Source organism: Rhineura floridana, chromosome 6, assembly GCF_030035675.1.
Source record: "Rhineura floridana isolate rRhiFlo1 chromosome 6, rRhiFlo1.hap2, whole genome shotgun sequence".
In the NCBI taxonomy this organism is placed as follows: Eukaryota; Metazoa; Chordata; class Lepidosauria; order Squamata; family Rhineuridae; genus Rhineura; species Rhineura floridana.
In genome coordinates this window covers 19,875,362-19,902,317 of record NC_084485.1, presented here as the reverse complement: position 1 = coordinate 19,902,317, position 26,956 = coordinate 19,875,362, and the positions used below count along the sequence as shown (strand labels likewise).

At 41.6% G+C, this 26,956-nt stretch overlaps 2 protein-coding genes across 3 annotated transcripts; both read right to left on the bottom strand.

The window, feature by feature from the left end:
• Nucleotides 1–3,331: 3,331 nt before the first annotated feature.
• Nucleotides 3,332–9,302, bottom strand: ATP5F1E (ATP synthase F1 subunit epsilon). Its single transcript, XM_061631142.1, has 3 exons — nt 9,173–9,302; nt 7,216–7,346; nt 3,332–3,454 (listed from the first exon to the last, which is right to left on the bottom strand). The coding sequence occupies exons 1-2, from the start codon at nt 9,202–9,204 to the stop codon at nt 7,223–7,225; spliced, it is 156 nt and encodes a 51-aa protein (XP_061487126.1). The 5' UTR covers nt 9,205–9,302; the 3' UTR covers nt 3,332–3,454; nt 7,216–7,222.
• Nucleotides 9,303–13,033: 3,731 nt separating this feature from the next.
• Nucleotides 13,034–25,451, bottom strand: PRELID3B (PRELI domain containing 3B). 2 transcript variants are annotated; one of them, XM_061631140.1, is made up of 6 exons: nt 25,213–25,451; nt 23,417–23,585; nt 22,716–22,805; nt 22,098–22,168; nt 20,908–21,010; nt 13,034–13,942 (listed from the first exon to the last, which is right to left on the bottom strand). In XM_061631140.1, the coding sequence occupies exons 1-6, from the start codon at nt 25,242–25,244 to the stop codon at nt 13,910–13,912; spliced, it is 498 nt and encodes a 165-aa protein (XP_061487124.1). In that variant the 5' UTR covers nt 25,245–25,451; the 3' UTR covers nt 13,034–13,909. The 2 variants fall into 2 exon arrangements, with proteins under 2 accessions (XP_061487124.1, XP_061487123.1); XM_061631139.1 differs by lacking the exon at nt 13,034–13,942 and adding an exon at nt 15,948–17,686 and having other exon boundaries at nt 25,213–25,450.
• Nucleotides 25,452–26,956: the final 1,505 nt, after the last annotated feature.

The following is a 26,956-nucleotide window of genomic DNA, read 5'->3' as shown; positions in this document are numbered from 1 at the left end:
TTATTAAGTTTCATTCCTGCATCATGAGAATAAGTGGCAAGAAATGCCATAGGGATGCCATTTTTATGTTTAAGACACAGAGGTATCCATTGAAGTAGTTTTGCTAGTGCAAGGACTTCTAAGAGAACTTTTCCTCCCTCTCCTCTCCCCTTACACTCCCTAAATCTGCTTCAGAGGGTTGGCAGAAACCCCTAGAACAAGTTTAGGGGGCACACTGGGAGAGCAGATGAGAGAAGTTCGAGTAATATAAGGACTTCTGACTGCACAATGGAACTACTTCGTTGGATACCACCTCTTTTATATTTCCTAACGTGTGCAGCTATCGCTTGCTATGTCAACTCTTTTCCCACTCACAGTACAATCCTCTAATTTCTGATTATACAGCCACAAGAGTGGCTATATACTATAGCCAGCATGGATTTTTCACATTCCACATTGCTAAATTGAAAATACTCCCCATGACACCCTGATGCTTCCCATAAGCTCATTTCAAAATAAAACCTTACAAAATTTAAAGTCCTGAACTCAGAAACACTTGCTTAACAACTTTCTAAATTTTCATGGCAATACACAAAACAGTCAGAGAGAATTGATAGTTCAAAGTCTAAAAAGGAAAAAACACCCAGACCCCTTTTGGACTTTAGAGGTCTCATAATTTGTTGAAATTAATTAAAAATCATCAGTGTTCACTGAGTAAGTGCAATCCTGTTACTGACCTTGCCCCATACTCTGACCTTCATCTTCTGCAGTTAAAAAGAATGCCTGGCTCATTCTTAATTAATTTAAGAAATTTTACATTGAACTCAAATGATGTCAGGCATGCTCAGTAAAAACCAACTATCAGTGTTCTAAAAGCCAGACTCACAGCTGCTGGGCTTGGCCAATCAGGGGGCCACACCCACACCAGACCTTTATTTCACTTTAGGCAGTCATGTTTTCCCCAAAGAATCCTGGGAAGTGTAGTTTGTGAAGGTTGCTGAAAGAAGACTCCTATTCCCTTGACAGCGCTCCACTGGCCAGAGTGGTTTAACAGTCAGCTGCTCTAATTGAAGCTCTGTGAGGGGAACAGGCAGTCTCCTAGCAACTCTCAGCACCCTTCACTAACTACACTTCCCAGGATTCTTCGGGAGAAGCCATGACTGTCTAAAGAGAAATAAAGGTCTGGCGTGGATGTGGTCAGGGACAGCTTCAGTTTAAATTTGGGTGGGAGGCTACATGTGCTGCCTGTAGAATAAAAAGGTGGGGGAAATGCTGAAAAGCAGTGATACCGTTCACAATGTTTTCCTTTTGGAAAGGAAAGGGGCTTCCCTTCTGACTAGTACCTACCCACCCACCCAATCTCCTCCCCTCCCCCTGGTCAGTTTTACCTATCCTAAACATTGCACACACAAAAATCCCATTGAACTAAGACGTATGTAAATGATCCAACCCACCCACCCTTCTCCTCCCTCCCATCCCTGCCCTCTTGCCCCTTCCCTCCCACTCCCCATGGTCACTTTTACCTATCCTAACCATGATTGCATAGGAGTAAATCCAATTGAACTCAGTAAGCATGCAAATGATCAGGCCTGCCTTTCCCCTCCTTCCCTTCTCCCCTCCCTTCCTTCCTTCTTCCTCCTACCCTGCCCACTCCAGCCCCCCTTCCCTCCCTGGTCAGTTTTACCTATCCTAAGCATGATTGCACAGGAGCAAATCCTACTGAACTCAATAAACATGGAAATGATCAAACTTGCCCTTCTCCTCTCCTCCCCCTCCTGCCTGCTCCTATCCCCCTCCCCCCTGCCCTTCCTCCCCTCCTGTGATCAGTTTTACCTATCCTAAGCATGACTGCACAGGAGTAAATCCCACTGAACTCAATAAACATGCAAATGATCAACCCATTCTCAGCAACCTTGCATAGGATCCCATTTCTTACCTCCCAGATTAAAAAGCAGAGAAATTCACTAACAGACAAAAAACCTTGTCGTTTAAAAATGTACCTATAGCCCACAGATATTTCTATTAAACTTTAAACAGCAGGGAAACTGGGCAGCTATAGTGAATGCACCAGGGGAGCAGGACACCTGACCTCTTCTCTGAGATATTGTACTGCCCCACAAATTTGTCAAAATGCAAGCACAAGTTGGGTTGGTCTTTCACAGTCCAATCCACTTCCTGTGCAGCTTGGTAACATGTGCCTCTGAGCATATGGTGAGTGATGGCAATACCTGCCTACACCCCAAATAATAGAAACAACACACATGCTGTGCTGATCTTGTTTTAGCAGGGAGGAAGCAACATAATTGAGACAACTGATATAGTTCAGATACTCACTTTAAATATGTTTGATTTACTTTGCAATTTTATTGAAGTTTCCTATAGGAAATCATTTTCTTTGGTTTCTATTTCTGTGAATATGTGAAGTACAGAAAGATTTTGCAAAATTTACACTAAAAAAAGCTCCAAAAATAATTGTGGAATAATGGCACTGACTATTCTGCAGAATAGTCTCCAGTGGACATCAGGAGTGTATTAGTTTGCACAAGATAAAACAGTGGAAGGTGAAAAATATTCTAGCAAGATTCTATGTGTGCTCTATGTTTTTAATTGACAGTGCCCACCTTGCCTTAAATGAAGTGGTTTAAGCATAGCAGGCTGAAAACATGCATCTTGGGCAGGTCAAGTTTGTTTTTTCCAGCAGCTGGAGTCACTGCTGAAATAGCAACATATTGTAATCAGTCTGATTTTACATCAAACTGCAGTTTCAGATTCAACTGTTAATGCACCCAAAATAGAAATAGATCATAACTTCCAATTTGAAACACAAATGCCTGCCTTCACAATCATATGACATTGACCAATAAAAAGGCTTTGAAATTAATAAAAATAAATTTGACACAGGTTTCTTGGTTGAATGAGGGAAATAGAATTTTCTAGATTAGATTCTCTGTAGAAACAATAACACAGGAAAGAAGCAAAGTAAGAAGAACACCAAGAAACATAAAAAAATTTAATTCTCCATCTTTGGAGATGGCAGGTGTTGCCACCACTCACCATATGCTCAGAGGCACGTTACCAAATTCTTCCAAGCTACACAGGAAGCGGATTGGACTGTGAAAGACCAACCCAAATTGTGTTTGCATTTTGACAAATTTGTAGGGCAGCACAAAAACCCTATCAAACTTGTGATCACATAAGGATACCTGAGATTTTAACAACCAAATTTAAGGAGATATTTTAATATGTATACATTAGCCATGACATAGTAAAATCCAGCGGTGGATGAAAATGCTGTAAAATCCCAAAGCGTTGGATTGTTCTTGCTCATTAAAAAGTATTCATTAAAAAGCACTTTCAAGAAGTTCTGTTTATTGGCATGTTGATTTTACACATATGCAGAGAGATTTCACGGAGCAGGGAGCCGTTACGTTGTGTACAAGCATGAATCTTCATTGTGCCTGCTATAGATTAGGCCCTGTAAGACAATTAAGACAAGCAGTTAAATGATACAGAATATCATTCCAAACTGAGAGCAAGAATTAAAATTATTTCCCCCACTTTTGATATTTATAATTTATGAGTAAGTGAACTGCTGTGCAAAAATATATCTAAGAGTCCTAAAACAGTTTTCACCCATGTTTTACAGACTAAGACACTGATATAAGGTATAATATCTGAACGTTCTAATGCTGCAACAGTTGGTCATAAGTCATTAAGTTAATGTACTGGAGAGTACTGAAATTATCAGGAAGTCTAGCAGCTGAAGCTATACAGAGCAATGCACAAACAGTACATTCCCCTTCATAAATGTGATTGAAGAAGAGAAAAGCTAAAAAAGGAGCAGCAATATGAGGTGGAAAATTTTCCAATGCTTTTTATTTCAGTGGCACATTTTCGATTTCATGAGTAAGAAGAGCCTCCTGGATCAAGCCAATGGTCTATCTAGTCCAGCATCCTGTTCTCACAGTGACCAGCCAGATGCCCATGGGAAGCCTGCAAGCAGGACCTGAGCACAAGAGCACTCTCCCCTCCTGCAATTTCTAGAAGCTCTAGCAGAAGTGACCTATAGACGGGAAGGCTCAGGAAAAAACCCAGAAAAATTCAGAAAAGTGTTTTCCCCCCATAGTTTTGTTTTTCTGAAAAATTGGAAAATTACAAAATATTCTCTTTTAGAATGAAGACAGTTTTCATATGTTTATTCTCCCAAAATGATTTCAAAAATCAACTAACAGGAAGACTTTTAAGACTATGTATAGTATCAGATCATTACAATTCTTGTACACTGAGGACAAGGAAGTCTTGAGTTGTACACAGAGTACAACTCTCAAATGCAAGAGCACGATGCATTTCTGCCTGTAGAAGGCACTGCCACTGACGCAAGAGAAAGCGGCTTCAGTGTTTTCTTTGCTTGTGTGCTTTCTGTTGTTGGCATAGTTGGTGAATCTGTTTCTGTCCCCGTGACTAGGCCTCAAAGGACTGCAGGTGGGAGAAAATACAGAACAACACAAAGAAGCAGAAAGATCATGACAGAGAAAATGAGACTGATTAAATTTCATGACCCCTAGTTTTCTCAGATCTTTCTATGGAAATGAGTGATTTATATCTGTTTGACACTGGAGGAGACAATAATTTTCAGAATACATACAAATTTGTTGTACTTTTATAAAGTTTTTAGATGTTTCATTGCTTGCATGCTTGGCAACTTGCGCTCCTTTGGTAGGAAGGGCAACATATAAATTTAATGAAGTAAGTAAATATAATGTTGATGGTTTCTCTTATTTTTATCATTTTTGCCCACTCTTCATAAACTGGCAAAACTAAAGAGATGCTAGATTCCTCACAGTTCAGAAGCTTGTATCTCAATTTGTATCAAAAATCTAAAGAAAATTAAGTAGTAATTTCAATTTGTAATTGTCTGAATAAATTGTACTTTTAATATACCAAACATGATAATTTTACAGGCAAACCAAGTTATACATAATAAATTTTATGTTCCTAAAACAACAAAGTGACTTTCTATTTGTAAGGAGCGCTAAACATAAGTATTGCATATGTTTCAATTTCCCAGTATTTCTCTTTTGTTCCCCAGGAAAAGGAAAAATCATTTTCCATGGCTTCAAAATTTCTGAAAATTTTATTACTCTAGTCAGAGCATAGCCATCATGGCTCATTGATAGCCTTATCCTCCAAGAATTCGTCTAATCTTCATTTAAAGCCATTCCAGTTGGTGTCCTGCCTCTTGTGGGGGAAAATTCCAGTTTAACTATATGCTGTGTGAAGAAGTACTTTCTTTTGTCTGTCATAAATCTTCTTTAAGTTCTTTGTTCATAATGGATGGATACCAACTGCAAATGCATTAGGCAAACTTGGTAGATTCAGAGTTGCAATTAATGTTTTTCATGTGATTATCCCCATCATTAATTTTTTTACAAGTATTCTAGTAAAAAAGTCTGCAAAATACAGCTTTTAAACCACAATGTGTTTTGATTTCCCCCCTCAAAAGTTTCAGTCAAATACTTCTGATGTATTGGAACATCAGCCGCCTTGGGCTCCTACTGGGAGGAAGGGTGGGATATAAACCAAATAAATAAATAATAAAAAATTAACATGGGGGAGGTTTTTTAAAGCTTAGTGAAACAACCATGCTAAGGCTGTAATTGACACATTTACACAGGAGTAACTCCCACTGAACCCAATGGAACGTACTTTTGAGTAAACATATATTGGATTGCAGCCTAAATTAATTACTTTCTAGGCCGGGCAGTGTTTTTGCCAGCTGGAATGCCTCTTTGAAGTCTGATTATGCCTTTTGCTTGCCTGGATAGAGAATAGAGAAGGGTGTGAGAGCAAGTGTAGAAACTAGCCTATTCTATAAAAGAAAATGTTACTGTGGCCCTTGGTCTGAAAAAAGTTCCCAACCCCCACTCTAGGTTCTAAGAAAGTTCACAGATGGAAATTGAAAGTTTGACAATTCAAAGTTTTCCAGAAACCCACATCAGTGAATAAGGGAACCAAGGAATGTTATTTGCAGAACCTTAGCTACTAGATCAAGATCTATTTAGACTCTTCTAGTCCCAAACCTGGGGTTATATTTATGGCTATGCTTGCTTAGGACTGGGTGTTTTGGAGTTGTTAGAAAAGGGGAGGAGAGAGAGAAAAGAGGGCAGCATCAAATACAAAGAAACAAAAAAGAGGCAATCCTCAAAATAGTGCTGAAAAATGCTGGAGCTTCAATAAAGTGGTGAGTTGCCTAATGTGGTTCACTAAAGATCTTCCTTAGGGGTATGGGAAGAACAGTAATTCAGATGGTATAAAAATATAATACAGCTAATAATTAAAGAGAGCCAGTGTGGCATAATGGTTAGAGTGTTGGATTATGACCTGGGAGACCAGGGTTCGAATCCCCACACAGCCATGAAGCTCACTGGGTGACCTTGGGCCAGTCACTGCCTCTCGGCCTCAGAGGAAGGCAATGGTAAACCCCCTCTGAATACTGCTTACCATGAAAGCCCTATTCACAGGGTCGCCATAAGCTGGGATCGACTTGAAGGCAGTCCATTTCCATTTCAATAATTAAAACCCAGCAAACCATATTTTAAAAATATAAAATTGGTCCTTCACCTACACTAATCAAAACCAACCGACAGCTTTTAACTTCTGTGACTTTTTCATTAGAATATTAGTGTTCATAAGATAGCATTTCCTTTTTTGTTCCCTTGTTAAAGGGGGCACACTTTAGCCCATAAGCTGCAAAAGATGGGAGATGGAGGAGTGCTCTGACCCAGTTTAAGGGAGCTTCATATGTTCCACTTGCTCAATCCTAATATTTAGTCAGGAAAACAGGATTTACAATGACCACAATCAAAAAAGTGATGAGAAGCAGAAAAGAATACACATGCAGCTAGATCTGTGCTTCTTGCACACAATAGTTTCCATGGAAGAAGTAAGCCACATTTTAAAAATTAAGAAACTTCTAGCTGCACCACAACTCTTGTCCAAGTTCGCACAAAATCTCATTAACTTAGTGATATGGACTCAACAATTTTCTGTTCTTGAAATAACCAGTTCTCAAAGGAGTTTGCACACAGTTATCTCATTAAATCCCAAATATCTTATTTTAAAAGCTGTATGAGCTCCCTAACAATTTAACACTGAGGATAGCAGAAACTACCTGAGGTTGTAAAAATGGGTGCAGCTTCATTACAAAAATTAGGATCTTAGAACTAATTCACTTACTTGCATGTCACTCCTTTTTGGGTTTCACTATTTTTACATTAGCACTTGCTGTTTTCTCCGCTTCTGCTTTAAATTGTGGTTTTAAAGCTGCTCTTACTGCCTTGGCGCAGATCTGGGAATACCGGATGTAACTGGGAAAAAAGAAGTGCAGATCACAGGAATAACTATTAACCTTCTGGAGTCCACCTTGGTTGAAAACTGACAATACACGGGCTTCCAAGCATCCCCAAGGGAAGAGCAAGCTCACACAAATATTAACTGCAAACGTTAATGCCAACATGATGCTGCAGAACTGTTTTAAACAGTTACATTTTTTATTGTTTTTAAAAAATTGATTTCATGCATGCAATTGTTTTAACTGTTTTTATATAGGTTATTGTATGGTACGATGCTTTGGGATGCCTCATGGGAAGAGATTTATAAATTAAATAATTAAAACAAAAAACAGCATACAACCATCGTTAATAGCATTATCATACATTAATTTGTCTAATACCCTTTTAAAGGGATCTATGTTTGTGGCCATCAACACTTTTTGTGGTATATTCTATTACAGGCTTGTAGATAACTACTCAACTGATCACCTACGACAAGTCAGAAATGTCTACAGGTGACAATACAAAAGCCTTTTTTAATACAGTGAAAGAAATTTCCCTTCACTCTTTCAGGCTGCTGCTATGCCAGAAGTGACTAACACAGACCTGTGTTTGAGCACATAAATACCCATCAAGTAGTTGCCATTTCACTAAAGTAAATTAATCTAGTTAACAGAAGTGAGAAGGCAGACAGGGGGGATTGCTATCACTTATCGGGTCATGGGAGAAAGAAGAGAATTTTAAAAAATTATATCCCACAAACCATTCATTTCTCTTCATAGCAGACAAGCATAGCAGAGCCTGAGATATTCAATAATTAATCAGAACATACCAGTTACAGCAAGGTCTAGTTCTCACTGAGCTGGTAGAGCTAGGCTATAACACTTCAAGCCTTAACAAAGATAGGGCTAACGAACTCTCAAGATGACTATATTTATGAAACCCTTCTCTCTTCCCAAGTTACAAAGCTTTACACAAAACACACAAAGCCAGCCAAGTAGAAAGTGCTTCTAAAAACCCTTTGACTTTCCTCTGGAGAAGAGTAAACATTTATTTGAAGACTGGCCACAGAGTACAAGCCTACATGCCCAAACACAACTCTCAGATAGCACAATTACAAACCAACTCAGGATGCCAAGTTTATTCATAAATGTATGCAAAGAACCAGGGGTGATTGGATGGTTTTCATTTGTTTATCCAGCCTTCCCCAACCAAGTGCACACTGGTTTTTTTGTAATTCTCAACAGCCCCAGCCAGTTGTACTACAAAACACAGTGGATGCTAGTCCACTGGGCCAGGACCCCACCAACCATAGCCTGACCTCACACACCCCACCTGCCTGTTTTCTTACTTAAAGCCACCAGTTCAGAGGTTGGCACTGGCTGTCAGCTTCCTCTTTGTTAGTCTCATTGCTGCGTTATAGAACTCATAAGGAAAGCAGATGAGGACAAAACTAAAATTAGTAAGACTCTGCCTGACATTGCCCTAGTTCTGCCTACTGTTTGCCTCCCTGTCTTCTGTCCTGCCAGAATGGGCACCAGTCACCATGGACAAAACAATCAAGAGGGACCTGGTTGGGGAAGGCTGTACATTCTGAATGAATGGGGAACACAAGGGGTGTGAGTACTTTAGTGCTTCAGCAGGTGTCCACAGCAAGGTATTTCCTTTCCTCATTCACAGCGCCCAACTGGCTTCGGACAAGCCCTGGATGAAGCCCCATCCCCAAAGCGGGCGAACAGCGCTAATGAGCCCTGCTCGGCTACCCCAGGAGACCTCCTGTCTTCAGGGAGGCACGGACGCCGCCCGGACGAAACCACCACAAGGAAGAAGAGCGGAAACCTGGCTGCCTCAGCTACTCGTACCTGAGACCAGCCTGTCTCCAGTAGGCCACCATGACTGCTATAAGCAAATCGACTCCCCTCAAGGACGGCAAACACACAGCTCAAAGCCGGCCGAGCGCTGCGTCGACCCGGAAGCGTATTAAGACCCGGAATCAGAAGCCAAGCCGACCAATCACAAGCGTGCCCCGCCTCGAAATCCGTCTGCCAATCACAGGCGCCCGCTCCTCCCTTCCCCGCCCCACCCCCGACCGGCCAATCATTCCTTTGATCCCGTTGACTTCCAATGCAAAGGAAACACCCAATCAGAGCAAAGATCGCTTATAAGTTTGGCGTTCCTATTCCTATTGCGTGGTGGGGTAGTGCTGATTTATAACGTCCCAGGCTTGTGGCATCTCAATGTGCCTCTTCTGAGTATCCAGCTGGAGCGCTGTTCCCTTTCCTTTGCGGTTCTCAGCAGAGCCGTTGCAAAATCCAAGAGGACTTCCATTTGTTTCCCTATCAAAGCTCTTGCGCTTGCATTGCACGCAGATCATCTATTCCTCTAGACCTGTGAAAGCTCCACCTGTTGAATTTCTTCCTGCTGTACAGCTGTTAAGGGCACAAGAGTACTGTGGGGGGTTGTTGTTGTTGTTATGTGTCTCCAAGTCGGTTATGACTTACGGCGACCCTATGAATCAGCGACCTCCAGTAGCATCTGTCATGAACCACCCTGTTCAGATCTTGTAAGTTCAGGTCTGTGGCTTCCTTTATGGAATCAATTCATCTCTTGTTTGGCCTTCCTCTTTTTCTACTCCCTCCTGTTTTTCCCAGCATTATTGTCTTTTCTAATGAATCATGTCTTTTCATGATGTGTCCAAAGTATGATAACCTCAGTTTCATCATTTTAGCTTCTAATGATAGTTCTGGTTTAATTTGTTCTAACTCCCAATTATTTGTCTTTTTCGCAGTCCATGGTATGCACAAAGCTCTCTTCCAACGCCACATTTCAAATGAGTTGATTTTTCTCTTACCCACTTTTTTCACTGTCCAACTTTCACATCCACACATAGAGATCGATAATACAATGGTCTGAATGATCCTGACTTTACTGTTCAGTGATACATCTTTGCATTTGAGGACCTTTTCTAGTTCTCTCATAGCTGCCCTCCCCAGTCCTAGCCTTCTTCTGATTTCTTGACTATTGTCTCCATTTTGGTTAATGACTGTGCCGAGGTATTGATAATCCTTGACAAGTTCAATGTCCTCATTGTCAACTGTAAAGTTACATAAATCTTCTGTTGTCATTACTTTAGTCTTTTTGACATTCAGCTGTAGTCCTGCTTTTGTGCTTTCCTCTTTAACTTTCATTAGCATTCATTTCAAAGCGGGGTGGCAATCATAAACATATTTGGACAACACAGTAAGCCATTAGCTTATGATGAATGCTAGTGCATGCTGCCAAATTGCTCCAGTGCTAGTAGGAGCAACATCCAGACCAGCAATCGTGGTTTATTCTCCCCATACAAACCATGATGGGGAAACCAAGAACAATCCTTGGCTTCAAGGTTGTGGTTTGTAGGGAAACAAACAAACAATGAATGATAGTTCAGATGTCACAGCAACCAAGAATTGTTGGACTCTACCTGTCAACTTTTACTTGTAAATCTGGATGACAGATATTGTCACCACCACAGTATGCAAAGAAGAAGAAGAATTAGTGTAAATTGCATTGGGTGCCTTGGCAGAAAGATGGCATATATATGCAATCAATCAAGAAGCCGCTTGCAGACAGTGGCTGCAGCAGCCGGAGGAGAAGCCTGCCGAGCCTGCCCAGGCGAAGCCGAGCGAAGAGGACCCTCCCACCTGCAGGCAGCCTCACAGCCAGGAAGCGATCAGAGTATTACGGGGAAAATGCCTTTTTGAAGTGTGAACCCGAGGGAAGTCAAACTCTTTCTTCAGGAGCCTTGCCTGCATGTTCCTTCAGGACTAATCTAACTTTTGCCTTCCTGAGCTGCTTCAAGGAGCAAGTTAGCTACCGGGAAGGGCCTACCGTAGGCACCAAGTCCCCTTCCATCATGGGACTCAAGGCAGTGTACATGAGGTTTCTTTGCAGATATCCATCCAGGCCTGACATACCCAGACCTGCTTAGTTCCAGCAAGGTAGTGGACTCATGGACTTATGTGCTTTTAGACGGTACCTTGGGGCCAATTTTAGCGCTGCAAGTGTTAAGTTGGAAATGTAGATTGTGATGGTTATTGTTATTTAACTCTTGTAAATTGTGTTTTGTAAATCATATTGCTTTATTGTATTGCTTTGTTTTTTTGATGTATTCTTATATTGTATTTTGATATTTGTGTCTTCTGTAAGCCGCCTTGAGGGCCTTGGGCTGAAAGGCGGTGTATAAATGGATTATAATAATAATAAATATTAAAGTTAACCTTGCCGCTTGCAGGCTTCCACCAGGCATCTGGTTGGCCACTGTGAGAACAGGATGCTGGATTAGAGGGGCATTTGCATTCCGGATCCAGTAGGGCTCTGTTTACATTAAGACGCTCATCCTGTGCCCCGACTAGATGCACGGGTTACAAATTTACTTTGTGAAAGGAATTCTCAAATGGTTGCCAGAAAGCACCCCATCCCGTGAGAGGGTGGCTACTGCCAATAGAGACCATATGGATATAGAGACTGAAGAGACCTCTGCATGGGTTCTGCATCTGGAGTAAAAGGTGGATCTAATTGTGCTGCCTCCATAAGGCCGCATCCATTTTGACCTTGTCCTGTTAACCTTGCTTGCTTGTGCTGTGTGGGGCGAATGATGTCAGGCCCCAGGAAAAAGCTCCCTCACCATTTTTTTCCCTCCAGGCCTTCACATCCCTAGGGATTTATATGAGCTATGGTGCAACCTGCAGGGTGCCAGAGGCAGCCTAGCATTTTCATGCTTGCTACTTGAACAGCTATATCTTGGTTCCATTTCACATATTAGCACTTGCGTGTGGTAAAAACTTCCAAACTCAAATTTGTCATCACATTTATTTATTGTGCTGCATGGATAAACTGGAAATCTGCAGTCAGTAGTGACTTTCTAGCAGCTGTGTAGTCATCCAGGGGGCCTTAGACCCCTTACTTTTTTGGAAGCAGGGTGCCTATGTTTTCAGCATCCTTTCCTGGTGATTAGAACCAGAGCGAAAGGAAGCAAGTCAGCCACTGAGAAGCCTCTTCTCAGTAGCTAACATACCCCCCTTAGTATGGCCATCAAGAAGGTAAACTCAACAAAGGAAGTTCCTTCCCTTACAGCATTTTAGTACGTATGCCCAGGTACATGCACAGAAAATAAAAGATCTAGCTGAAATGCAACACATGGAGATCTACATTGATCTTTGCAATGCATCACTGAGGGAAAGTACTCCAAAGAAATTAAGAGGCCAAAAGTGAATTTTATTGCATAATCTTGAAAAGGGGAGTGGCTGTGAGAGGGTGTGGTATGACTATCATGAAGGGACCCTGCACTTCTGAATTTAGCACTACACTACTGCTTTCTAGTGAAATGTGTTAGTGGCTGAGTGAGCTTATGACAACCTGGATATGCCTTTTCCTTCATCACAAGTGCTTTCTGCGTGAGCTGTGTGAGTTAGCTTTAAGGCTTCTACTTCCAGATCTAAGAATAGTCAGCCCAACAGATAGAAGCTTTACTACATTCCTGATTTGGGATTGTAGTGCACAACTGAAATGCAGGGGTTATAGGGAAGGCTTTCCTTTGGGACAATCCCATAGGGAATATTCCATGCTGAGTATGCTCACATGGCTTAGCCGTCACCATCGGGAACCAGCACAAGCTGAAGCCCCTATAGGTACATGGACGTCAGAAATTCACTGAGGACAACTTCACACTTGTTCTGTAATTGTATTTATTGTGGCTAACCTGGAGTAATGGGGGTATCTGCTGCAGTAAACATATATGCTGTAAAAGGGAGACTTGAATCTTCAAACATCCAATGGACATGCATCAGGGAGTAGCACCTGGAATGTGTTCCCTAGGGTCTGAAGACATACATCTCCCAGTCACACTGTACATGCTTCCTTCAGCACACACTGGTGTAACAGCAGCAGCAAATATGATCAACACATAAATTGCAGTAGATCTGAGTAAGACCTAGATGGGAGCATGAAGATTTTCCTGTAAGATACGGCTTCGTCTATGTCAGTGTCCCGTTAATAGTTCTTGTACAGTAAAAAAAACTTTGATTTTGATTCTTCCACCATTATGCCTCTTCCTTGCTGTCATGTCCTTACCGTCTCTTTAGGCTCTGCTTGTGGCCAAAGGTTCAAAATGGAAGAGGTGGTGCTTCCATTAAATCTTTATAATCGAGCATTATTTAAAAAGCAAACTTTTATATTTTTATGAGGTGTATATGGCATATTGAAACAATATTTTCCAACTCATATACAGTGCCTTGCGAAAGAAATCAGACCCGTCCAATGCCCTAATATTAGTGAAATACAAATGGTACATTGTAATTTCGTTCTGTATAATAATTCTATTTTGAAACACTGAAACTCAACATCAGTTATTGTAAGGTGACATTGGTTTTATGTCGGGAAATGTTTGGAAGAAACATAAAAAACTGAAACATGTTGCTTACATAAGTATTCAACCCCCCCACATGAATATTTGGTAGAGCCACCTTTCACTGCAGTAATAGCTTCAAGTCTTTTGGGGCTAGGTATGTACCAGCTTTGCACAGTGTCAGAGGGATTTTGGCCCATTCTTCTTGGGAGATTCACTCCAGGTCATTCAGGTTGGCTGGACATCGCTAGAAGAAAGGGAGAAGTTGGCAAAGACAATGACACAGAACAAACCCAATGCATGTACAGAATACACATATGGGCACCATCTGTACTATACTTTTAAATCTATATTATATCAGTCAGTTTCCCACCAAAGAATCCTGGAAACTAGTTTGAGTTCTCTGGGAAGAGGGACTGATTGTTATACCACTCTGGGAATTGTAGCTTTGTGATGGGAATATGGGTCTCCTAACAACTCTCAGGACCATTTACAAACTATAGTTACCAGGATTCTTTGAAGGAAACAGTTTAAAGTGGTATAATACTCTGCTTTAAATGTGTAATGCAGCTGGCAGCTCTAGTTGCATGCAGCCTAACAGACTGCAATTTTTTTTTTTTTTAAGGGAGAATAGAAAGCATTAGTCCCTGTTTCAGGGGGGTGGGCAGCCCTGCAGCCAGCCTTCCTTGTTAGGTGGAGCAGCTACATTTCTAGGTGGGGCATTTGGCGGGGAGAGGTGCACAGATCCAGCCAGTCCCCTGCCCCCGCCTCACTGGTGGAGAGGATGTATGGGCAAGGCCAGGGGAAGGGAAAGGCAGTGATCTTCTTTGTCGCTCCTCCATCCTGAGGGTGTGTTAACTTCCATGAATGAAATTTAATATGTCAATTTAATATGTTGCTGCCCTGGGCTCCTGCTGTAAGGGCGGGACATAAATCAAATAATAAATAAATAAAAATTGCCTTACCCTTTTTTTGAGATATCCCCAGGAATACCAGACTCAAAAGCTTGACTTTGCCTATAACTAGTCCCTTTTCACCTGTGGTCTTTCCCTGTGTAACTTATAAGGCCATCAAGTCCAACCCCCTAATAGCTTGAACTATTAGAAAATCTTTCTCCTCTTTGCTACTGTGCTCCTCTTCCCCAAATTTAAAACATAGCAGCTACAATGCAAGACAGAGGGAACATTTGACCCACAAGTACTTTCCAAGGGACATGGAAGCCTGGGAATGACTTATGGGGGTGGCCTTGTGTATACTCAAAATTAACCTTTAATCAAAAGTGTAAATTATCAGATAGGAAGAATTAAAGCAGAGTGGCCTACAGGATAAATATATTGCCCAAACAAGCTGCACATTTGGGCAAGAGCATAAACACTTTACTAAGTGCCTTCATTTTCATTCTGTGCACTGGAAAACTGAGTACAGTTCCGGTCCTCTCACCTCAAAAAGGATATTGTAGAGTTGGAAAAGGTTTGTGGGAAGGGATAAAGTTAATTGGGAGACAATGAACAAGGCTGCAGGTGACATGATCCCTTATGTATGCATATTGAAAGAATTGAAAAACTGCAAGTTAACTCACTGGTGCAATGCAAGTTTGCAAGTCCACAAGTAATCAAAATCTGGAAATCTAACACTGAAATGAATAATTCCTCCACTCTGCTATCACATCCGCTGCTATTGGGCTGCAAAAATCCCTATTAGTCTAGACAGGAAGCTTTATACAGGCTATTGCAGGCCAAGCACCTAGGAATTTTAGTTTTTCCCATCCCCACAATTCCTGTCCAATAATGAAATTATAGCAAATGAATTTTAAGATAAAATATGCATGCTATGAAAACACAGCTTTTAAGTATTGAGTAAGGAGTGGCTGAGAACCAGTGTGGTGTAGTGGTTAAGGCAGCCTTTCCCAATCAGTGTGCCTCCAGATGTTGTTGGACCACAACTCCCATCAGCCTCAGCCAGCATCGCCAATGGTCAGGAAATATGGGAATTGTGGTCCAACATCTGGAGGCACACTGACTGGGAAAGGCTGGGTTAAGGTGTTGGACTACGACCTGGGAGACCAGGGTTCAAATCCCCACACAGCCATGAAGCTCACTGGGTGACCTTGGGCCAGTCACTGCCTCTCAGCCTCATGAAAACCCTATTCATAGGGTCGCCATAAGTCGGAATCGACTTGAAGGCAGTACATACATACAAGGAGCGGCTTCTCCCCAGGACAGATGTTAAGTGTATCAAAATTAAAATACAACTTTGAATATCAAACATTGACTATGTTTTAATTAAGTTAAGAACATTCTCAATATATAAAAAACCAAATACTAATGTTTTTGCATTGTTTTTTTACAAATGCAATAAAGACAAAGTAGAAAAATATTTAAAATTTAAGTACCGTATGTAAGTAAACATTTGTAGTCTTGGGCATATTCACAGGTTCCCATTTGAAGATCAAAGATAAGTTTCTATCCAGATAAGCACAGAAACCTAGCTCTAGTTCTGTATCACTAACATACAATGCTCAAGCGACACAGAAAATTGCATGCCAAGGGGGACTCCCATTAACTATTCTCAAAACATAACTGAGAAGAATCTACAGAATTAGGACATTTCAAAATGAACTCACAACCCAAAGTTCTCCCATCACTTACTACTTGGTGTAGTATCTTCAGGGAGATAATAGCCTTCCATCTCTTCATTCCTTCACATGAAAAGTACTTTATATACAGTCTAACATTTTTAATGGGCCATATTTTTCCTCCAGAGAATACTCATGTTAAGAAGTATGCTATTTGGGTTTTATATTCCATTCACCATTTCCCTCTACAAATATCTCCCTGTGAAGAACAGGAAGGGGAATGTTTGAATCTAGCCATTATTTTACCTATGGAATTCAAGGATACTAAGTGGTAAGATTAAGCCACTTATTGCATTTTGTTCCTTAAAAGCACAAAGTACTATTTAAGAAATGTTAATAGTCCATGATGTCTTGCTGAGCAAGCATATATATTATGCAATTCATTTAACAATGTTACAGTACCCTGGAACAAATACTTCCACCTCAGTTTATGCATTTATATGACTTCTTGTTTCTTCACACTGCAGAATCCAAGAACAAGCATGTCACAAAATTGTATTTTTCAATGGTTTCAGTACCCTTTTAAAGTAGGAAATACAAAATTAAAGTAGTGGACTTCTGAACTAAATATCCCCCCTTAGTTATACTGCACACAGCTTCTGCCAAACTCATGGTACAAATCTTTAGTTGGTTAATCTTTCAAAATTATGAAGCATCTCTTAACAGATCAAAGCTTTCAGGTAAGGGAACAGATTTTAAGTATCACACTCCTCGTGTTGGCAAAGTGTTACATTTATGACAGCAGCATTAACAAACATTTTAAGATAAGCAATCATATTTCAAGTAATAATCAATGTTCTTCCAGTAAAAATTCTGTTATAAACTGTCCCAGCCAATGTGTCCAAAATAACTCAGCTTAATTTGGGGGATGGTCCCAAAAGTAGCCGAGACCAGGAAAACTTGAATTCCATTCAAAGATGGAACCAACAGCAGACGAGCCTTCCACAGCTTGCTCTGCTGGAGACCTGTTCTAAGTTGGAAGCTGAAGCTACTTCCTGTATTTGCAGGAACTGAATGCTGAGATTTCAGCTGAAAGGAATGCAGTCAAACAGAACCATCCTTCATATTACCTTCACATACAGATGTATGCAACTTCTCTCCAAGTTTTTCACTTAAAAATGCAATCTACAGATCCTCTTTCTTTAAATAGATACAATAAATATTTCCAGCTTGAAGGAAGTTTGCAACTGTTCATTTCAGATGTTCAGGCCTGATATAGACATATACAGCTCTATGTTATTTCTCCATAAAGGCTGCAGCTGCCATAGGAGACCTCATGTTTCCTCTTGCTGAAGAAGTGAATTCCTCTATTTCAGCATTCAGTTTGTTGATCACCCATTCCAGTGCTTCGCGTCCCTAAGAACACACAGACACCTTGATGAAAAAATGTTTTGATTTTCCATCTTGTCAAAAGGAGGCAACTGTAATATTGGGTTCCCAAACTGTGGTCTGCAAGCATCATTCAGGTGGTCTGCAGCATGTCTGCGGATTCGTGGTTGAAAATGGGAGACAGCACATCCACTGCATTGAACATTCATATTGATTTTTATTTGTGTTGCTTCTTTTCTTTCTTGTTGTGTATTCTATTGTATTACCATTTCAATTCCTTGGAATACAATACATAACAAATAAAAGCAGCAATAACACAATTAAAAATCATACAGTACAAATGGTGGGCCAAGACCCTCAGCAATTTTCAAGTGGTCCATGGGGAAAAGTTTGGGAACCACTGATGTAATACATTCATCTTGCATTGCAATTACAAATCCTGCATCTATGAAGCAATCAAATACAAGAAAAACCAATGTTAATCTAAGATCATCATCATCCTGTCCTATTTCCATTTTATTACTAATACTTAACATTTTAGTGCGAGTGTTAGACCTTGCAATAAATATACCCCGTATGGCTTAAGGCGGGGGTCACCAACCTTTTTGGACCAGAGGGTACATATCAAACCAATCACAATCCATTCCTATATATCAGCGGAAGCTGCCTTATACTGAAGTCAGACTATTGGTCCACCTAGCTCAGTAGTGTCTGTGCTGGCTGGCAGTGGCTCTCCAGGATTTCAGACCAGGAGTCTTTCCTTTCCCCACCTGGAGTTGTCGGGGAATTGAACCTAGGACTTCTGCATGCAAAGCATGTGCTGTACTACTAAGCCACAGATAGAGAAGAAGAGAGTGACTTCCAGGCAGATCTGAACCTTGCCTCTCATCTCTTTTTTTGAAAATGTGCACTGGTGAGGGGAATCAATCCATCACAGTAGAATATACCCAAGGGTTTGCCAACCTTTTGAACTCAAGGACACATTTCAAATTTTGAGAGAGTGCCGGGGATACTAGTCACTAAAAATGGCTGCCACAGGGCATGGCATAATACAAAATTAGAGACTAGTCATGGTGAAACTTTTCCCATAATTGTACTTCCATACTAGAAGAGGCCTGACCTGTTTAATTTTTTTCCTGCCAAACAGCTGTGAAAGGCACAAGAACCTAATGACATCCCTAAAACAAAGGCTGCCATCCTGTACCCACTTACCCAGAAGTAAGCCCCATGAAACCCAAAGATTTACCATTGTTCTATAAATTAACTATGCAGGGAATTTTTAACGTGTCCCTGCGCTCTAGCTCCTGCAAAGCAGGAAACATGCCTAAGCCTTTTTTGCAAAGTTTCCACATTTGTGTATTATGGGGAAGGGGATTCTTTTAACATTTCCTTTAATAATATTCTTTCTTTTAATATTTACCAGCTATGTTATAGTAGTATTTTAAGAAAATAACTTCTAGGGACTAGCTTATCACAGATGAACCCAGCACAGGAAAGATGCATCCTGGTTGCTAAGGAAAGAGGGCAGACACTGAGATTCCAGAGACTAAGGGGGAAAAAACAGAAGCAGGAGAACTGCACTAAAAGGGAAGGCAAAACAGCAGCTCTTTAGGACTTCAGGGATTCCTATTGTCTGGTGTCTGAACAACTTACTGGTTAGTCACAGCTCTGATTTCACTCGCTGGCTAAAAACACTGACAGACAGGAGCAGCCACGCTGACTCATTTCACAGAAATAACTTAGAAGGGTACCTGAACATTTTGCTTCATAACTTTTTTCCTAGGATGGCCAGAGCTTTTTTTATAATTAAAGTTCCTATTCTGGGCTACCTGCTGGGGGCACCAGTGAAGGCTTTTGCAAGCGCCATGGTGCCCGAGGGTAACAAGTTGGTGAATCCTGGCTTAAGGACTTCTGCCTGCTCCAATATTCAGCAGCAGACCTATTTTGTGCCCTCCCACTTTCACAGATAAAGTGGTTGAGTAGGGAACAAGGGGTCTTTCCTGTGGTACCTCCCATCTTTGCAACACTCTTCCTGGATCATGTCATTATTAAGTTTTAGGTGCCAATTTAAAAAAAGGCTTTCCTATTTGTAGACGCTTTTGGCAGTATTTGATTCATCATCTGCTCCGTTTGTATTATGCTTTGACTGCAGGCTCCCACTTTTACTTGTTACCATGATTTTTTTTAAAAAATGTAGCGAGCCACCTCGAATGCCTATCTCAGGTAAAAAAGATGGAAAATATTTTAAACAAACAAGAGTATTGTTCCTACTTATACTAGATACTGGAAAAATAAAATGGTGTGCATGGAGATGTGGGAGGCACAAATTAGCACGGTCAGGCAGTCAACCCAAAGCAGAGATAATACTGCCTGCATGCTCATTTCTATGGCCTTCGGGTTCATTCCCTGATGAACTGTTTCTGAAAAGCTGAGGAGATATCTCATACGTGATATGGTACTGACAGAGAGTAAATAGTAAAAAGCTATGCTAGGGCTCAAAGAGCACTTTGGATTTCAACTTGTGTTCTTCACCTTCAGCTAAAGAGCTTTTTAGCTGCAGCTCACCAATATACACTTTGGTTAATTATTTTCATTTGATAGTTTTATAACATGCAACATACCTCAATTTCATTGATTAAAAACGTTTTTTAGTCAACTTGTATCTTGATTTTTAACAGGAGTCAAATGGCTCACAACATTCATGGATGTAACAGACCCACTGGCAACCCAACGCTTCAAACTAACCAACCAAAGAACCCACCCATCTCAATCTAGATGAAGCAGGAGCAGTTGTGTGATGGTGTCTTTGCTTGCCTGCCTCTCACCCTCTCTCGGTTTCCACTCCACATGGCAGTTGCATCAGTCATGTAAGGTAGATGAGCACTATCAGTGCTAAGTGAATAGTTCTTTGCCCAACCTTGAGGCCACAGTGAGATTTGAGCTAGGAATCCTCCAAGTTCAAACTTAGCTGCGCCAGCACTGCATTTCATGCAAAGTCTATGAGATCCTCCATCCTTTTTCCTCATCCCTTATAAAGTATAGTGGTAAGAGTGCCGGACTGGGACCTGGGAGACAAGGGTTCAAATCCTTGCTCTGCCATGAAGATCACTGGGTGACCTTGGGCCAGTCCCTGTCTCTCAGCCTAACCAACCTCACAGGGTTGTTGATAGGGGGAGAACCATGCTTGTATGCCACCTTGACATCCTCAGAGGAAAGGTGGGATATAAATAAAAGATGGCAATACATACTTTGTTAGCGTTAGAAGAGATTGTGTTCTCCATTAGTCCTTCCAGGTAACTGCTGACACTAACTCCTTTCACACAGATTGTTGCTTCTTGTGTCAAAATAGTTCTAAGGAAAAAAAGAACAACAATTTACCAACTCATTTCTCAAACTTCTGCTATTGTAATAACACCTTCTGATATAACACAGGAGCAACATACTGTAGTTAGGCTATCTGCTATTAACTAAATACTTACTTATAAAAAGGAGGCAAATATTTTACAAGAGCTAGAGCAAACAAACTGCAAATGAGACAGGAGATCAAGCAGTAATTTGTTCTAGAATACTGGAATGCCAATTGGAATACTGAGTTTATATTCCACGGTTGTACACACTGATGCTAAGAATGGGAATATGTGGAAGCAATTTTACTCTTTGGGGTTAATAGATATGCATTGCTTCCAGGTTATGTGTGGCACAAATCCTTCCACTCCTTATAGCACATTTCTCATCTGCTCCCTCACATGGATCTGGGCCGTAATACACTCCCATGAAACAAGATTGCTGTACACAGACCTGCAAGTTTTCAGAATGAGTAACTGTTTAAAGTAGGTTAGAACAATCAAGAGAAAGACGCAAGCCAGGAAGTAAGGCTCACTTAGGCAGAGGTATCTATATCTTTTTAACCAGGTAGGAGACAATGGAAACAGGAGAACAGGCAAGGGATGGTGGAAAAACCTAACAGGTTCCTCTCCAACACAAAGAGACATTAACATGCCACTCCTGAAAATATGCAAAGCCAGCAATCCTGGTATAAAAAATTAAATCGAATGCAAGAAATCATAGTAAAATAAAAGCTCATGGTTTAGTAATTTTAATACAACCTAATTTTAATATTAAGACCATAAACATAAACAAAACATCTCAAGCGGTGGGGGACAACTGGATCGAGCCAATGAGCCAGATCCTGGGTTTCTCCACCCACGGAGGACCACTTTGTACCCACTGTCAATCACCTGACATCACTATGATAGCATCTCCATCTGCCCATCACCTGCTACATATGCCATCAGGAGTGGGGCAGATGGGTGTGGTCTGCAGGAAATGGCCTCAAGGGCCAACTGGAGACTTGGGCCAAGCCTAATTAGGCCTGTGGGCTGAAGGTTCTCCACCCTTGGTCTAAAGTAAAACACACTGAAAAAATACAATTACTTACTTTTCTGGCTCTTGAGGATGTGGTTTATAAATTAGCCTCTCATCTACTGATACCAGATTTGTGAATGAAATCTAGAAGAGATTTAATTTATCCAGTCAGTTTTATCAGCCAAAAGTGACATTCAATAAAAAAAATCAAAAGGCTTAACACTCATGATATCTAAAGCCACTTGGATTGGGGTACCGTATTTTCACGAGCATGCATCAATCTCCCCAAATATAGATGTCATTACATTTTTTCCTGAGACTAAATCACAAGTAATGCACCATGAACTGGAAACAAACCCGATGCTAAATGTTCTTCATTTTAGAAGGCTGTCATTATTAGCACAGGCTGCCAAATTCACAAAAAACTGCTATACTGATGCTCCCAAAAATGAGTACAGGTCAGCACAACATGACATAAAAACTACTGAAGGAAAAGTCATGTGCTGTGTGCATCACTTGAGATGCATTTCTCCAGGCTGCCTTTGCGCAGATGTCAGAAAAGCTCTGCAAAAAGTGTGATCAAGATTTATTTGTTCAAATAAACAACCAAATAAGTCTTCGAAAGATTGATTTTGAAAAGATATTTGCATGCATCTAAAGCCTAAAGTTAAACCATTTTTGTAATACTTACATTAGTAGAATTGAGTTCCATTACTTTCTCTACTGGGTCAACTATGGAGTGTTCTTGAACATATGTTCTTGTTCTACAAGCACCAATGAGCTACGAGAGAACACCAGCCATTATATACCTTAAGACTATTTTCTTTATCAATGTGAGTACAAGAGAGGACAAATATGAAAACATCTAATCATCTCATCTTGAGATGTATATTCAATATTTGTCAGATTATTATCATTATTAGTGTAGTGTACATTGTTACTTGTTCCATTTCATGTGCATGAACTACCACAACCCATTTTCCACTTCTTGTAATGTTTTCCTTTCTTAGAACATTTTAATTGTAAAGCCCTCCCCCAGTCCCACTGCTCTTTGTTTGTTACTAACTGAAAAGTGCAATTTAAAGGACTATGGTTCAGCTATGGAGCAAAAATACTGCTTTTTATAAAGATGCAATGGGGCCATCCATGAAGATGCCAATCCCTTCCAATTCTGGATACAATGCAATTACAGTAAATAAACCAGAATAAAGTTACCGATTAGCATCCTGAACAGTGCCAGAAAATCCAAAGGAAGTATACTGAGACAGACTGAGAGATGTTAACAAATGCAAAACTAACCTGATCCCCAAATATCACTTTCAAAGAAAGTATTTGCCTAGTAATGTAAATGCACGCAATGGTATTTGCCAAGCATCTGGATCGGACACTTACTAATTTTACAATTGATGGCATCCCCCATTCTGTACTAAGCAATCTGTGACTATGTAACTTTCCATTGGGATCTACGTGCCGGTCCAAAACATCAACTCCAACCACACTGGGGTTCATGGGATTTGGATATTTCTGCATAGCAGCTGTAGTAACAGTTTCCCAAGGGTGACTGTAAAGACAAAATCCAAGATAACCAATTTTCAGTTAATTATACTGCATAGGAATAGAATCTGCAGACAGTCTCAGATTTAATGAAGACTTTGAGCCAAGCAGTTCACTGTACAGTAAGGTATTTTCACTGAATTCTGTTTCAAGTATGTTGTAAACTGTACAACACCTATATAGGAAAAAGCAAAAACAATTATAACCTTGTCGCACCTTAAAGATTAAGACACCAGGGTGGTCACAAAAAAAAGAGAAACACTCCAGCCCTGAGAATCCAAAATACATTACCAGCAAAATGTGCTTTGGAAAGACATGCAAGGAACAACCAATCAGGTACAGAAAGAGCTAGTCACATAGACCGTTTTCTGTATGGGCAGCCAGCTCTGAATACTGAGCCATCAAGCATAGTTTGTTTCTGATTTGTAGAAACTAAGGCAGACACATTCTGGGAGAATCAAGACACATCCCTGTATCAATTCCAATCCAAAACTCTATCTGGATCCATGGACTTTTCTAATAGCAAAAAGGAAACTTAATAAAAATGTCACATGACCAAACCTAGCAACGACAGCAGCCTGTGAAAAGCATGCCGTTCAAACAGCAACTGCCAGAACACAGCATGCTAAAACACATGCTGCCTACACAGACTGAAAGGGGAAAGTGGATCTTTCAATATCTTGTTGCTTGCAAAGGAGGGGGTTGAGGCAGCTCTCCAACACACGTTTTCCAGCACACATTTTCTTGCACCAAAGAGCAGGAGACATAATAAGAACACAATACAAAGAGAACTTGGCCATTACAGGCACGAGAGCATGGGTAGGCAACACCAGCGCAGAAAAGGCAGGCAAGGAAAAGCAATAATCCCAAGGCAGCTGCTTAGCCATGGCCACATGGGAAGAAAGATACCAGCTACGCACTGAAGGAGGCCTAAATCTGATGCAATGTTTCTCGTGTGCTGAAATAAAGTACCCAGTGGAATACCTGTGAAAAACAAAGTCTACTGCTTTCGGCCCTTTCCCACAAAACTATGTATATTTTGTCATCTGATTTTGTTTGGAGGAAAGACAGAAGACGGATGCTGCCTCAAAATCAACCTTGAGGGCGACAGCGAAGCCCAGGAGACCGTCAATACCCTTTAACTCCCCGTTTCAAAGATTGCCATAGCTAAGAAAAACACGGAGACAAACCTCGGACATCTAATGTGCGACACTTTTGAGGAGAGAAAGACCAAGCACACGACGCGATGCATGCTCTTCCGTGTTTGTAGGAACCTTACTCCAAGGTCATCACTCAGACCCAAAGACAGGCAGCCGCTTATGGGGCGCGTGTGGAATAAGTTAGGCGGAGGGCCCCCCAAAGTGCATCCCCCTCCCCACAAGTAGGGAGTGGCCGAAATGACGCCAAGGCCGACCCCCTACCCAAAGCAGCAACGCTCCAGAGGAGCTTGCTGGGATCCAACAAGAGCCGTCCTGGCGTCCCCTGATTACTAAGCCCCAGTGTGTGAATGTAACCGAAAAGCCGAGTTACCAATCACCGCCCCGCCTCACAAAACAGGGAGAGGACCCCACAAAGCCTCGTTCTCCGTTCCCGGCGCCGCTTTAGGGCAGCAGGCGCTTCCCGCCCTCACTCACTCGAAGATGTGCTCGGAGGTCCAGATCTTCATGGCGGTGGGCGGAGAAGGAAGACGGGGGATGGGGCGGCTCACGGTAGCGGTGGTTTCTTAAAAGGCCCTCTCACGACGCCCTTCCGAGCCCACCAACCGCTCGCTCGCCCTCCCTGACTGAAAAGAAGCTAAGATTGTGAGGAAGGAGAACTAAAGAGCCGAGCGAGGCTTTCCTCCCCCTCAGTGCGCCTGCGCTGCCCTTGAGGGGCGGGGGATAAGCACAAAGGAAACCTCTGATAGGGTGACATCAGAACTGAAATCAACGACTCTCTCCTTTCCATCCACTCCAAGATCGATGAGGATGGGCGGACCAACCGACCCGGCGCGTGAGTTACGCCAGTGCGAGTGTGCACCACCCTAACGGTGTAGTGTTGGACTCGTAGCTTGCCCGCACGCATGTGCATTGATACTTGCTAGGGAACGTGATTGCGGCCCTGCAGCGGTGGGAGGGAGGCATGGCACCACGATTATCTCCCAATCTTAGCATTTCATTTAGTATTTATTAATATATTTATATCCCGCCTTTCCTCCAAGGACCTCAAGGTGGTGTGTATGGGTCTCCCCTCTCGCCTTTTCATCTCCACAACAACCCTGCGAGGTAGACTAGGCTGAGAAACTGTGACTAGCCCAAGGTCATCCAGCGACCTTTATGGCTGAGTGGGGATTTTAAGTTCTGGATAAAATGCTGATTAGAACAGGTGCCTGCAAAAAAGTTATAGGTAGCCATCTTGGCCAGTTTAGAAAAAATCTAGGAGCAATAGTAATGCAGTGTCAGTGTGATGTAGCTAGCTGGAGTGTTGGGTAAATGATCTGGGTTCAAAACCCCAGTGACCTTGAGCCAGCAGATAGCTCTAAGCCTGTCTACCTTACAAGATTGTTGTGAGGATAAGATGGCCAGGCAGGGGGGAGAACCAAATGTGCTGGGTGTCTGATTTTATGACGGGTTATTCAGCTAATACATCCTGTCAGTGCAAGGATTTCAGCTTCCACAATGTGACTTTCCTCCGCCCTCTGCTGTTGCCCTTCCCAAGTTTGCTCCAGAGGGCTGGGGAAACCCCTAGAACAAATTTGGGGGTGATGGGGGAGAATGTTCAATTGTGCAAGCAGAAATCCTTGTGCTGACAGAACGTTCACATAGCGTTATATTGCATACAACAACCCATTGTTTTATAATGTTTTTGTATACTACTTAGCAATTATAAAATATTAAATGGTTTAGAAATGCTTTTAATTAAATTAAACACATCAATGTATCAGGAGCAAAAATGGAATAATGTAGTGAGCAGACTTTTGGTTGATTTCTTCAAGATGGATGTTAACTAAAAGACAAAACTACACAGGGGGAATCTTCTCTTCTGTTTTAGTTGTTGACCATTTCCCCTACAAAATAGCACAGGGGAGGCAGAAGTCTGCTCACTGCCTCTTGTCATTTTTTAAAATGTTAGCCTCTAAACTACCACAGCACTGTTGGTTTTGCTGCAACAGATTAGGGGAGCAATCCAAGCCCACAATCCAAAGGGATGAGCAAGTTAGGATCTGGCGGATCTTCAGCTCAGCCGGAACTACGCCAGCATAAGTTCCCAACCCCGGTTCAGCTGGGGCTCAGCAAAACCTGCTGTAAGTCCCCAGAAAGAGGCATAGTGGGGGCAGGACCAGGTAGCGGAGGACTTACCCTGCATCCTAACTCTGTTCAGCTCAGTCACTTGACCTCA

What these genes read in the sequence shown, in the direction of transcription:
- PRELID3B (XM_061631139.1), bottom strand. Translation starts at nt 25,244, where the DNA reads ATGAAGATCTGGACCTCCGAGCACATCTTCGA. An exon ending in TGCCATCAATTGTAAAATTA is followed by an intron (nt 22,806 to 23,416) that starts GTAAGTGTCCGA and finishes GTTCTCTCGTAG; the next exon opens with CTCATTGGTGCTTGTAGAAC. An exon ending in CATCCTCAAGAGCCAGAAAA is followed by an intron (nt 21,011 to 22,097) that starts GTAAGTAATTGT and finishes TTTTTTCCTTAG; the next exon opens with AACTATTTTGACACAAGAAG.
- ATP5F1E (XM_061631142.1), bottom strand. Translation starts at nt 9,204, where the DNA reads ATGGTGGCCTACTGGAGACAGGCTGGTCTCAG. An exon ending in TGGAGACAGGCTGGTCTCAG is followed by an intron (nt 7,347 to 9,172) that starts GTACGAGTAGCT and finishes CTTTTTTCCCAG; the next exon opens with TTACATCCGGTATTCCCAGA.